This window comes from Eptesicus fuscus, chromosome 6 (genome assembly GCF_027574615.1).
Source record: "Eptesicus fuscus isolate TK198812 chromosome 6, DD_ASM_mEF_20220401, whole genome shotgun sequence".
Taxonomy (NCBI): Eukaryota; Metazoa; Chordata; class Mammalia; order Chiroptera; family Vespertilionidae; genus Eptesicus; species Eptesicus fuscus.
This window is the reverse complement of record NC_072478.1, coordinates 57,969,440-57,983,728: the sequence shown is the minus strand read 5'-3', so window position 1 is coordinate 57,983,728 and position 14,289 is coordinate 57,969,440. Positions and strand designations below refer to the sequence as shown.

At 37.4% G+C, this 14,289-nt stretch overlaps 1 protein-coding gene across 7 annotated transcripts in view; it reads left to right on the top strand.

The window, feature by feature from the left end:
- Positions 1–14,289, top strand: part of IL15 (interleukin 15) — a 65,872-nt gene that overhangs the window by 46,910 nt on the left and 4,673 nt on the right. For 6 of the 7 annotated variants that reach the window (XR_008556365.1, XM_054717710.1, XM_054717709.1 and 3 more), the window contains 5 exons: positions 7,469–7,567; positions 8,517–8,614; positions 9,914–9,998; positions 11,261–11,305; positions 13,912–14,049. Coding sequence is in view for 6 of the 7 variants with exons in the window: in XM_054717710.1 (XP_054573685.1) it covers positions 7,556–7,567; positions 8,517–8,614; positions 9,914–9,998; positions 11,261–11,305; positions 13,912–14,049 (378 nt within the window). In the remaining variant the exon portion in view is untranslated. The remainder of the gene's footprint in view (positions 1–7,468; positions 7,568–8,516; positions 8,615–9,913; positions 9,999–11,260; positions 11,306–13,911; positions 14,050–14,289) is intronic. The other variant, XM_054717712.1, reaches the window with a different exon arrangement.

Below are 14,289 nucleotides of genomic sequence, written 5' to 3'. Positions count from 1 at the left end.
ATTACATCTCACACTCTGTATTTATTGCTCTCCACACCATCAGCCATACTTCCTAATTACTCGTTTTTTTGTTTTCTGACTTTCTGGGCTGTGTCCTTAGAAGAAGAGTGACTGGCGCATAGCAGGGGCTCAATAAATATTTGATGAATGTGTAAGTGAATGAAGGAACCAGGACTAAATTTCAGTTGTCTTCCTTCTTGTGTAATGGGCAAATTACTTACTTTCTCTGAGTTTTACTTTATTTGTAAAATGAGGCTGATATTAATGATGCCTCCCATATTTTTCTCAAAGGTTCTTTATGAGATAGCAATGCAATATTAATAGATGGTGTTATAAGTCCTTATGCCTCTTGCACAATCTCAAGTGCTATACATGTAAAATTTAATCTTCACAACAATCATAGGAGGTATGTTCATGAGCATCTCCACTTTGCTGATTTTGGGTGGAGGAAATGAATCAAGGTATATACATGTCTTGAAGTCACCTAGAGAGTAAAGAAGAGCCAGGACTTACAGGCACATAGCTGGGACCACGGCAGCCTTGACTGTGTGCTTCCTCATTCTGTGCCTATACTTAGTGAAAATGACCCTAGATAGGAATCCTATGGCTTTAGGATATTGAATTGAATAATATTGAATTACAATAGTATCAATTACAATGAAAAAATTTTCATATAAGTCAATATATTTTTAAAACTTTTTCTAGACTTTTATTATTGACTAGAGGCCCGGTGCATGAAATTCGTGCACAGAGGGGGGTTGTCCCTCAGCCCAGCCTGTATCCTCTCCAATCTGGGACCCCTCGAGGGATGTCCGACTGCCCGTTTAGGCCCGATCCCACTGGACTGCTGGCTCCCAACTGCTTGCCTGCTTGCCTTCCTGATTGCCCCTAACCGCTTCTGCCTGCCAGCCTGATCACCCCCTAACCACTCCGCTGCCAGCCTGTTTGCCCCCAACTTCCCTTCTCTGCCGGCCTGGACACTCCTAACTGCCCTCTCCTGCAGGGTTGATCACCTCCAACTGCCCTCCCTTGCAGGCCTGGTCCCTCTCAACTGCCCTCCCTTGCAGGCCTGGTCCCTCTCAACTGCCCTCCCTTGCAGGCCTGGTCCTTCTCAACTGCCCTCCCTTGCAGGCCGGGTGCCTCCCAACTGCCCTCTCCTGCTGGCCATCTTGTGGTGGCCATCTTGTGTCCACATGGGGGCAGGATCTTTGACCACATGGGGGCAGCTATATTTTGTGTTCCAGTGATGATCAATCTGCATATTACTCTTTTATTAGATAGGATAGAGGCCTGGTACAGGGGTGGGGGCCAGTTGGTTTGCCCTGAAGGGCGTCCTGGATCAAGTGGGGGTTCCCTTGGGGCGTGGGGTGGACTGAGCGAGGGGCCTGTGGTGGTTTGCAGGCCGGCCACGCCCCCTGGTAACCCAAGCGGAGGCTCTGCTATCTGGAATTTATTTTCCTTCTACAATTGAAACTTTGTAGCCTGGAGTGGAGCCAAGACAAGCCTGGGGCTCCCTCCGAGGCCGGCAGCCATTTGTGTTGGGGTTATAATTGAAACTTTGTTGCCTTAAGCGGGTGAGCCCGGCCAGGGTGTGTGGAAAGCTTTGCTTCCCCTGTTGCCGGGGACAACCCTGGCCTGCTCTCTCAAGCTCCATTCTGCCGCCATTTGTTTGAATTTGTTTACCTTCTATAATTGAAACTTTGTAGCTTGAGTGGAGGCTTAGGCCTGGCAAGGGCAGGCGGAAAGCTTGGTTTCCTCTGTGACCTAGGAAACCTTGCTCTCTGTGGCTGTAGCCATCTTGGTTTGGGTTAATTTGCATATTCGCTCTGATTGGATGGTGGGCGTGGCTTGTGGGTGTGTCGGAGGTATGGTCAATTTGCATATTTGTCTATTATTAGATAGGATTTTTTAAAATCCTTACCTGAGGATATGTTTATTGATTTTTAGAGAATGAGGAAGGAATAGAAGAAAGATAGAGTAAGGCATAGATCTGAGAGAGAAACATCGACTAGTTGCCTCCCTTACATGCCCCGACCAGGATTGAACCTGAAATTTAGGTATGTGCCCTTACCTAGAATCAAACCCACAGCCTTTTGTTGTACGGAACGAGGCTCCAACCAACTGAGCCACCTGTCAGGGCTTATTATTGATTTTTTTCAGTATACTTTCTAAGAAAATATATATTATCAATAGTATCGGTACTATTGATATTATTGTAATTCAATATTATTCAATTCAATAGTCCAATATACCAATACTGGTTTGTGATCACAAAATGTGTCAGGTATAATTTCAGATTTTTGTAATTTTTTGAAACTTTATTTTAAGTCTAGTACATAGACTTTTTTGTCTAGCTCATGGATGACATGTTATGAATGTTTGATGTGTTCATTTTTTTAATGTGCTATTTCTGTAAAGTAGAATATTTTCCTCTATTCCTATATATTTATCCTAATATACATATATACTACATACAACATTGTTTATTCTTCTAAAATTTGCCATAGGCAGTGGTTAATTGGAACCAGCTCTAATTGGCTTGTGAGAACAATGGTTCAGTATTCAGGAATTTTGTGAACCAGTTGTTAAACCACTGGCTGGAAATCAGTGTAGTAAGATATTTACATAATATAAATTGGCAAATGTTACAAATCAGTGTGGTTTTCATTTTTATTTCCGAGAGCCAGCTTACTTGCATACCACAGACCATAGCCCTTTCATTTTTTGTTTAGTATAAATTTCTAAAAAGTGTTTAAGATCTTTAATAACTTCTTATTTTTCCTCTGTATAATTTTAAACTATATTGTTAGGTGCATGAAGGTTCATGATTAATATATCTTATTATAGGTTGTAAATTTTATACATGTGCATTATCCTTTGTATTGCTTAGTACTTACCATTTGAATTCTATTATTCTAGTATTAGTATTACTATACTTCTTAATTATTTGCATTTTCAAGTTTTTTATACCATTTAAAAAATGGGTAACATTGGTTAATAAAATTATATAGATTTTAAATGTACAATTCTATGATACATCATTTGTACATTTCATTGTGTGTCTACCACCTAAAGTCAGATCTTCCATCACCATATATTTGACCCCCTTTATTCTTTACTACCTCCCTCCCCTCCCTTTCCCTTTGGTAACCACCATATCGTTGTCTGTACCATTTTATTTTTGTTCCATTTCTTATAAATGACATATTTTAAACTTTATCTCTCTGTCTTTCTCTTTATTTTTCAAACACAATCTAAGTGTCTGTCATTTAGTAAACAGATAAAGATTTTATCCCATTTTTGCATATGTGGGTGGGTATACTTGTATGTTTAGACTAACTACTGCCACATTATGTTTTATGTATATTTTTACTGTGCTTCCTTCGTTTAAATTTTCTTTTTTGCCTACCGTGGCCTTCCATTAGACAGGTTAAGTGTCATTTCCTTTTGGTTTGGAAATTATAATGATATATCTAGAGTTTTCTTTTCCTGCAGTAAACTTTTCCTTTGATTTTTGCAATTAATCATCAGGAATGTATTTCACCTTCTTCAAATAATCTTAACATGAGTTTACTTATCCCACATTATTTTCCATATGGAGATTACTTATGATTTTTCTTCCATTTTGCTGGTTGGAAAGGTGTATGTTAGGTCAGTGGTTGCCCCTGGTGGTGGGAATTGGGAATGTAGTGACTGCAAGTTGGCATGAGAGAAATTTGATTATAGATGTTTTATAATCATGTTGGTGATGGTGCTTTCACAGATGTATACACTTGTCAAAATCCTGCATATCGTATACCTAAAATGGGTGTATTTTATTATCTTGAAATTATACCTCAATAAAGTTGATATTAAACGTGTGGTGGAGAATGTCAGCAAGAGCAAAGCTGTAGAATATAGAAAAGGCCCATTACCAGCTGCACCTCAGGGAATTATAGTGGCACGTATGTTCCAGCAATACTGTGTAGCTTAGAATTTGAAATCGGCAAAATAGATGTAGCAGGAAGATAAAATGTGGGGGAAATTCAGGGTGCTTCTTGGGATATGACAGTGACTAACTGAGCCATCTGCTGGATAGGGAGGCAAGTGCAGCTAAGAGGCTAATTGTTGTGACAATGGGGACAATGTAGTTATAAATAAATTAAAAATAAAGTCCAACAAACATGTGATATGCACTTATCATGTATCATGGATACTTTTCTGTGTTGGAGGTACAGGACTAAATGAACTAAACAAGGTTTCTGACCACAAGAATGTCACATTTTTTGCAAAATAAATAAATGAACGAGGTTTTAAAAAAGTATTTAGACCCATTATATACTAAATGTTAACTTGTTTAATGCCCCAAACTTCCTCAAATATCACATTATACCTGCCTTAGAGAAGTGTACTAACTAGCGTTTTTCAAAAGCCCACAAACCCTTTTCAAGAATGTTTGCACCTAATGATAAAAAAAAAAAAAAAAAGCACATGGCCCTGGTCAGTCTGGCTTAGTTGGTTGAGTGTCATCCTGTGCACCAGAAGGTTGCTTGTTCAATTCTTGAACAGGGCATGTACCAGGTTGTGGGTTTGAATCCCCAGTCCAGGTGCATGTGGCAGGCAACCAATTAATGTTTCTCTCTCACATTGATGTGTTTTTCCCCTCTCCCTTCCTCTCTATAAAATCAATAAAAAATGTAAAAAAAATATTTTTAAAGCACATGAACATATTGCTACATAGAACTATACTAAGAGATATGCTCTCTAGCTACATATATGCATCATCATTGCTTATCTTATATGATAAACTTCCTGAGGTTTTTTTTTTTATTCACCTTTTATGATACCATCTATTTAACGAATGTTTTTTCAATTGTCATGATAACCTAGCTATCCAAATTTTATCACTGCCTTTGTCCTTGGCATTATAGTTATTTAAATGTGTACAATTTGCTTTGGAGACTTTCCAGTATAATTTAGCAATTTGTATTGTTTTAAGTATTCCCAAGAAAAACATTTTATTTAAAAATTTATATTTAAAATACATATATTTTATAAACCATGTATGAAATTGTATTTTTAAAAGAAGAAACATCCTACATAATCATTTACTTTTGTTGTTTTGATAAGCTGAGATTTATGGGCCCTATTATCATGTGTGTGGCTTTACAAGAGCATTAAATACCAACTTCAGATCTTATCTTTGTATGGATTACTTTTTCAAAATCACAGTAGTAACCATGGTAACATAGTTCATATATTTTTTAACTTACTAGTGAACACAGATTATTTCACAAAATTTTATGCTTGACATTTTCATAATATGGGTGTCAATTAAAAGTAGTATGAACGCAATTACTGAAAAATGCTAGTACCATTAATGACAGCCAGGGAAATCTGAGACATCTGAAGATATCAGTTTCTCAGCTGTACTCAAATGGGACTGATTAAGAGATCCACAGGAGTCATAGGTCTGCAAACTATAAACTGTGGGTCAAATTCACCAATTGTTTTGATAAATGAAGTTGTATTGGAACACAGCCATACCCATTCATTCATGCATGGTCTATGGCTGTTTTCACAATGGAATAGCAGAGTAACATCCTCAAGACAGACCCTACAAAGAACTATTATTACAAAGCCTGATGTACTGTCTGGCCCTTTAGAGGAAATGTTTACCAATTCCTGCTTTATACAGGGGCAACAGATTTGTCCACTCTTACCTACCACTACTTTCAGACTGTTATCAAATGACTGCCTTTTCTCTGAATAAACACTGCACTGGTTTGTGTATGTTCTTGCTCAGCTCTTTCTTCCACCTAGAATGTTGTTTCCTTTTAAAAACTCATGTGTAAAATCTGCCTATCCTTTACGGTGTGATTCCAATAACACTTCCTCCATGAAGTTTTATAATAAAAAGAAAATAAAATTCCAGGGACGTAGCTCCCTTACATCCCTTAACATATTTGCTACAGCCCCTGCCTCTCTCTTTCTTGCGCTTGCCTGGCATACACAGCTATGATTCAGGCCAGTTTTCTACCTATTCTAGGCCTACCTGTTCCTTGCAGCTTAATGTGGCTGGAGAAAACACACACTAATCTTACCTCCTGGCCATTCATGACCACGAACTTCCAATAGGCATGGCTCTCATCCCATACCTATTTTAGTTTATTCTCTTTCTTACCTTGATGGTGATTTCTTTCATTCTCCTCTGTCCTCAACCCCTAACACCTCTTCCCCATCGTCACTCTCTGCTAATGACAGTTAGTCCTAATTAACTGGGAAAATCAAAGCCGTAGTTGAGAACTTACACCTCCACATCGACCTACCTTCCAATAAAGGACAGCTACACTCCCTTACATTCTTTATATTATACATTCAATCTTGGTTTGCCCTCATTTTTAGTGTGTTTGAGTGAATCGCTAAATGTCTTTACCGTATAAACTTATATTTAGAACTCTTGTTGTTAAGTCTATGAGAATTTATTTTACATGTGCAACTAGGCAAGTAAACAAAGAGAATAAAACAAAGCTAAACAGTCATGTGTCAGATTATATCTTCTCAGTGGGATATTCGACAATAGTGGTACAGAATGTAACATATTTACAGCTCTTTTCACAAGTCACTCCAGAATTAAAGCTCTTAGAACTGGCCTGATGTGTTGATGTGCCTGTCCACTCTTCTTGTGTTTACCCCTGGGCAGTGACATCCTGCGAGGCTAGCAGTGCCGGTCATCAGGTCAGCAAGCACTGTGCAGTGAGACCCAGTCACAGGACTGCCAAAACTTACGGTTTAAACTCTCTGAGCTCTCTGAGGGTCAGGCTAGGATAAGGTGACCAGACGTCCTGCTTTTGGCAGGACAGTCCCGATTTTTAACAATTTGTCCCGCGTCCTGGGGTGTTTTAAAAAAGTCCCGATTTTTTGAAAGAATGCACGACAAGCTAGGGAACAGCAGGAGAACAGGAAGGGAATATACTGTTCTCGGCGGCCATGTGGCTATTTAGCCAGAGAGCACTATGTAAGCAATACATAGCCCAATTAATATTACCATCATTGATAATAATTATATTAATAGCACACATTGAGTCCTGACCAAAGAGAAAGGAATAGAGTATTTTACCTTTTCAGGTGTTTTTGTTTTTGTTCAACGTGGATCGCGCGCACACACACACAGACACACACACACACACTCATTTTTTTTTTCCAAGAGAGAGAGATGTGAGAGAAAACCATGTATTGGTTGGTCTCTAATCTTGGCTATCTTAGACTTACTGTGGGGCCCAGACAGCTTACCAAATGTTGCTAACCCTACCCCATAGGATTGTTGTGAGGATTAAATGTGATGCATATATTCAGTGACTAATAGAGTGCCCATGGGAAAAAAATAGGTGCTCAATAAATATTAATTCTTTATTTCTCTCCCCCCCCCACCCCCTGTAGTTTATTTGTGTTTTTAATGGATCATTATTTCCCCTGGATTCTATTATAGGAAGTATTCTGGATGGATGGCTGCTGGAAACCCATTGCCATAACCAGCTCTTCTTCAATATTTAAGGCTTTATCTGGGCATTGAGTAATGAGAATTTCGGTAAGAATAATTAGATGAAGATAGTATTGTATATAGACTTTTCTAAAAGGTCACTTAAATCTCAGATATTTCATAATGTGACTCTTCTTCAGAGATCTTGGGATGTAACAGATGTCTATTCTCACATGGATTTTTCTTATTTTGAAAGTAAATATAATGGGTTTTTTAACTCTGTTAACAACCTTGATGTACTCTTTGTGTCTTGCTTGTAAATGTATTATTTCACTTACCTCACTATATTGTTCTTTAAATATATATCTCCTCAGTGAATTGTGCAGTATGGGTGTTTGTTACTCATCCCTTCAGCATAGACTAAATTAATCACAGAGTCTTAGTGGTTAAAGTGACAGTCAACACTGCCATCTGAAATTCTAAAGCTTTGACAACATGAAAGAGGCAGACAAAAGTATCTAAATTCTGGGAGGTCCTAAGAGAGGTGATATTTCTAAATCACCAAGAAAGGTTATTACACAGTGGCTCTCATGATGGCATGAGTGTCTTCAGTTACTTCCATTTCTATCCAATTTGTTCTCCAAATGATATTATTAATTTATAATTAATTTTCATACAGTTGCATGAAGTTAATCTAGAACTATAAACCTAGGTTAGTATTTTGTGTTATTAATCTATACTGCATAAAATATGTTGAACTATTTAAAAATGAAAGAAGGATGAGAAGGAGATTAAGGATAATAAAAAAAATAGTGGTGATATTATTAGATTTGTACATTTTCTTAAAATGATATATATTTAAAACATACTAAAGAATTTTGTCCACAAGAAACAAAGCTGGAGGGCAGGCAACACAGCAGAAAAATTCTAGTTTTATTAATTCTGAAAAGGAACATTAATTCTTAAATTTTGATTTAAAGATATGGTAAACTACTAATTTTAATATCACCTTTTAACTAAAATATTTAATCATTTTCTCTATGATTTTATTTTCCAGAAACCATATTGGAGGAGTACGTCCATCCAGTGCTATTTGTGTTTACTTCTGAATAGCCATTTCTTAACTGAGGCTGGCATTCCTGTCTTCATTTGGGGGTAATTTTATCTTTAGGCATAAACATCATCATGCTAACTGCCACTCTTCCTCCATATCTTCCCTATGAAATGGTGTATGTTCAGTAGGCTTACACCTTAGGTAGTCAGTATTTGGGGTATGAGAGAGGGCTGATTATGGAGACTCAGGAGGTTTGGTAAACACTGACCATTTCTATATTCTAATAGGATCGCGAAGGGTATTAACGTCCTGCAGATAAAATAGACCTTTTGGTATATAACTACACTTGAAAGTACCTTCCTTATTAATATCCTGCATGATTTTCATGGCAGTAACAAAATAGATATTTAGGATTCAATCATGTTACTTTTTTTTTTTAATCTATTTCCTGACACTGGCTTCTCCTATCCTTTGAGCCCTATCCTAGTTCATTTGGAAGCATTTCTTTCTTTCTTTAGACCTTTTGTCTTTCCTACTAATAAACATTCATATTTTCCATGCCGATTAACTTTTTTCTTCTTTCTTAGATGCAACTAGTAAACCGCGCCACTTGACCTAAGCACCCAACCTGTAGCTCTGTAATCTGACTCAGGGCAGCCTTTATCTCACAGTGTGGGGAACCGATAGATTTGCACAGGTAAACCTTCCTCACAGAAGGATTAGTGTTGGTTCAGTGCTTCTATGAAAATCCATGAGGGCACAGCTATTTTTAGTAAAGCTTTCAGAATCATCCCATAGTCATTTGGTCAGTGTACGTGTCTTTTGTCCAGATTCAAAATTTCTGTTTTACCAAAAATGAGTAAGTATATGATCACTCAGCCTAGATTAGGCTTAAAGTATGTCATGTTTATGGAGAAGGCAGCTGCAAGCATAGCAATGATGTGCACAGCATACAAGGGGCATGTTTAATGTACTGTAAAGAACATTTCAGTTCAAAATCATTATATGAAAGTGATTATTGCTCACTTTAAACATTTTACCTATTTATTAGACTTAAAAAGTCCGATGGGACATCTACTTAAAGAAAAATAGTCATTCATTCAAAAACACTTACTGAGCCATACCACACATTAGGTACTGTTTTTATTCATATTATAATCAATTGCACCTGGTTTTTATATGTTAGGTCTTCATAACTTAACTTCAAATTAACACGAGGTTGTCTTTACGTGTTCAGTGTTTCTGTTCCTCTACAGGGATGTTGATGCATGAAGGCAAGACTAGCACTCATCTTTTCACTCATCAGGACAAAACATTCTCGCTTGCTCTGTTGCCATTAGTATTTATCATGACAATATTATGTTCATTCAAAATGCTTTACTTTTTGATTTTGCTTTCAGCTGTATCAGTGAAAGTCTTCCAAAAACAGAGGCAAACTGGCAGGATGTAATAAGTGATTTGGAAAAATTTGAAAATCTTATTCAAGTAAGTCCTGATTTTTCCGTAAACTATCTGATGTAATTGTTGTGGAGTAGCCCTGTCCCTGTGTTTTGCTATCAGTCTTAATACAATCGCACTTGAAACAATACTATTTTTGTAGAAATTAGTGGGCCTTGTAGAACCTCAATTGAAATCTTTTACTTACAATTTTTGGATCCTAATTATCTTTAAACTCAATTTATAAAAGGCCCAGCGTGAAGAGCTCTTTGTCACAACAGCCCAGAGATTCCCTTCTTCTACTAGAGAAACCAGACATCTTTGGGGCAATTGCAAGGGGAATAGCCTGACCCTGGGAAAGGCTGTCTGTCTGTGGGCTAGAGAACCCCTCTCCAACCTAACGTCACCCACTGGCCTGATAACCCTACAGGGTGTAGGGGCAGAGAAGAGGAGCCCACTGACAACTGTGTTTAATGGAATGTCTCCTGCCCCGCTGGGTGACACAGCAGGGACTGAGGGAGTCCCAGGGGCAGGAAGTGAGCCACCCTCCCCAATTAGCACAACAAAAATTCTGAAAAGGGAACTTCTTTGGAATCTAAGCACACAAACATAGGTCAGACCCCACAGGCTGAAACTAATCAAGGTGACTGCAGGCTAAATTAGCACATTTAAATAGGACCAAGGTCTCCTAATGTAATGGCCAAAGTGCCTGAATACAATTGAAACTCACTCAACATTTTGAGAAGCAGGAAAAATTACAACTTGAGTGAAAAAAGATAATCAACACATTCTGAAACTGACATGGATTAGATGTCAGAATTATTACACAAGGATTTTCAAGCAACATCATAAAATTGCACCCATTAAGCAATTACAGATATTCTTGAAACAACTGAAAAAATCAAAGTTTTGGCAGAGTAATACGTTATATTAAAGGAACCAAATAGAAATTACAGAAATGAAAATATAATAACTGAAATACAAACCACTGATACAATTGCATAGAACAATACACACACGCACACACACACTTTATTGCACATAAATATGGTGAGATCTGAACAAGGTGGGTGGATTGTATCAATGTAATTTTCTGGTTGTAATCTTGTACTGTGGTTATGCAGGATATTACCATTGGGGGGAAATGGTGAAGGATATACAGGGTCTCACTGTAATTTCTCTTATAATTATATACAAGTCTAAAATTATCTCAAAGAATTTAATTTAAAAAGCTTAATTTAATGTCAGTAGGTTGTTCTCATATCTAAAGCAGATAATTTTTTATATTATCTAATTTTCTTCCCTTTCAGTCTATACATATTGATGCCACTTTATATACTGAAAGTGATGTTCAGGTGAGTATAGTTTTTGTTTCAAAATTGCTGTATTTTCCAGTTTTCAAAGTCTAAGAAGTATATTTTTTATAAATTTACTACAATATGTAGCTTTAAAATCTAAAATTTGGTGTTTTCTTATACAATCAATGAATTTTTATAAGTAATTGTTGAGATTGTGGGGCTTTGGAACAAAGAGCTACATAGATGCTTTTTTGGTACAATATACAAAAGCCTTTTCCATCAATGTCAAACAAAATATATCATATAATTTTGTGATGCAATTAAATGCAAGAATCAGGTTAACTGATTTAATTTAAAAGTATCCAACATATCAGTTGTTTCCAGTGCTGTAGTATATTACCATCTTTAATCATATTTTCTACAAATTGCTTAAATGCATTTATGACCCACATTTTGCATGAATCTCTACAATAGTCAGAAAAGGATTCTGGCTGGTTTCTCTCTGAGAAAAGAAACAAACACAACACAGAAAACCTATCAGAATTAAAAAATAATATTGAACTTGTTACATAAATACTCTGGCATTGCCCAAGGCATGTATGACTTCAAGCATGTTGCTGGTCCTTTTCTTGATTGGTTACTAAAAATCAAGAAACAATTCCTTGACTTCTTCACCTCTTGGAAAACAAACTATGTCATCTATTGCTCAGAATAGTGAGTCCTTTTTGTTATTTCTCAATTAGAACTTCCCTGAAATAGAAGGGTTTGCCCCCACCAGGACTTTCTAAGTACTATTGGAAAGAAGCCATAGCCAGAAACTAGGAAAAATAGATATTCATCGACCATTTAGATAGTGCAGTGCACACAAAAATTGTCTCCCTCCTTAGGCTTCAGCATGCTTTCCATTTTTCTTTGTATTTATTCAAAGTAGACAGTAGTCAATTAACCACCAACTCTCAGCATCCTGAAGTTGCTTTTTTTAACCTTGCAACTCTTGGGTTGTAGAAAGAAGCTGAGACTGACATTGAGATTTAAATCCTGACTCAGCCACTTCCTAGCTGTGTTACCTGGGTCTGAACCATGGTTTTATTTTTTATTATCCTACTAGAGGCCCGAATTTGTGCATGGGTAGGGTCCCTAGCGGCTGCTGGTGCTGGCTGGGGCCTTCCTTCCTTCCGCGCTGCTCCCTGGTCAGTGCACGTCATAGCAAGCAATTGAACTCCTGAAGGGACACTTTGCATATTAGGATTTTATATATATAGATTTTATTTATTATTTATTTTATTACCAGCTTGGTGATAGTATTTGCCCTTTTGATACCGTGCAACTGCTTTGGGGGAAAAAGAATGCATTAGTCTCCTTTTATCCATGGGGGATACAATACATTCCACGAACCCCAGTGAATGCTGAAACCATGGATAGTACCGAACTCTATATATACAATGTTTGAGAGAAAGAGAGAAAGACCATATTTGTATAATTTTTTTACAGTACATTATTGTAATTGTTCTAGTTTGTTGTTATTTCCTGTACATACCTAAATATATATGCTGAAGTTATTTTATAAATTAGGCACAGTAAGAGATTAGCAACAATAAATAACAACAAACTACAACAATTACAATAATATACTGTAAAAAAGTTGTATAAAGTGGTCTCTCTCTCAACATATCTTAATGTACTGTATTCACCCTTCTTATGATGATGTGAGATATACAATGCCTCTGTGATCAGATGAAGTGAAGAAATGGAGTGTTATTAAGCTATTGTTTACCTTCTGATGACATGTCAGGAGGGTCATAGAGCCATGCCCTATGAATTGTTTTTTCCTGGAATTTTCCATTTAATATTTTCAGACTGTGATTGGCCACGGGTAACTGAAACTATGGAAAACAAAACCACCAATAAAGGAATGGCTACTGTGTTGCCAGTGCCAGGCACATGAGTATGTTTTTCTTCCATTCACCTGTGCAGTAAGCATTGTTCAGGGCCTGCAGGGTCCCAGCACTGTGCAACTCATGGAGTCAAGCATCACATAGGCAAATCCCCAGGTGTTCATTAAATGCCTCTTTTCTTTTCAGTTTAGGTTTTGGTTAAGGTAACCCTTGTGGAAAACATATTTTTGTGGTACCTATAAGTACCTTTCTGATTTGGCTAACCAGGTACTACCCCTGCTTTGATTTTTCGAATAAATTTCCTGGAATCCCATCTGCCTCTGAAACTTGGGAACTTGCAGGAATAGCATGATTGACAGCTACTACTATTTCAAATGTTAACAGTACCACCTGATCCTAAAAGTTCTTTCACTATAGATATCAGTGCTTTCAGAATCTCAGACAGTATCCTCCCTCACCCTTCTACACAGAGGAACTGTGCTCAGTGAGTAAAGGTGGCCTAGGAGTTCCACGTTTTCCAGTTTCATTGTTTCTTCTGCACAGTACCACCATCCTCCTTGATTGCTTTGTTAGCAGTTTTCTTTGGTTTCAATTTCAACGCTAAAAAAAATCAAGCTGCTTCCTATGTAAAAAAATTTAGGGGTATTGTGTTTCTTTATAAAATATTTGGATTGACTTTTTAAAAAAATCAAAGTTGCATCTATGTGAAAATGAAAAATGGGAAAATAATCTGTTTCTCAAAGTGGTTCTTTGTAACTCTATTTTCAGCCCAATTGCAAAGTCACAGCGATGAAGTGCTTTCTTCTGGAGTTATGTGTTATTTGGCAGGAGTCGAATAATATGGACATTAGAGAGGTGATAGAAAACCTTATCATCCTAGCAAACTCCAGTTTATCATCTAATGGGGTGAGTTACCAATAGTCGTACAGTTACAGTAGATGTTTCTGGCTTGACTGGGGGAAGTCATGAGCTGGATAGAATGGACAGGCAGACCCTCCGAAGGAAGGGGGAGTTAATTCCTGTGGAGTGGCATCCAGAATGGCAGCATCACTAGTGTGTACACGATCCTAAACTGCTCATTGACTTATTCATTCAACACATGTGTACTGCATGGTGCCAAGCAGTGTGCTTCGTTGCTAGAGTGTC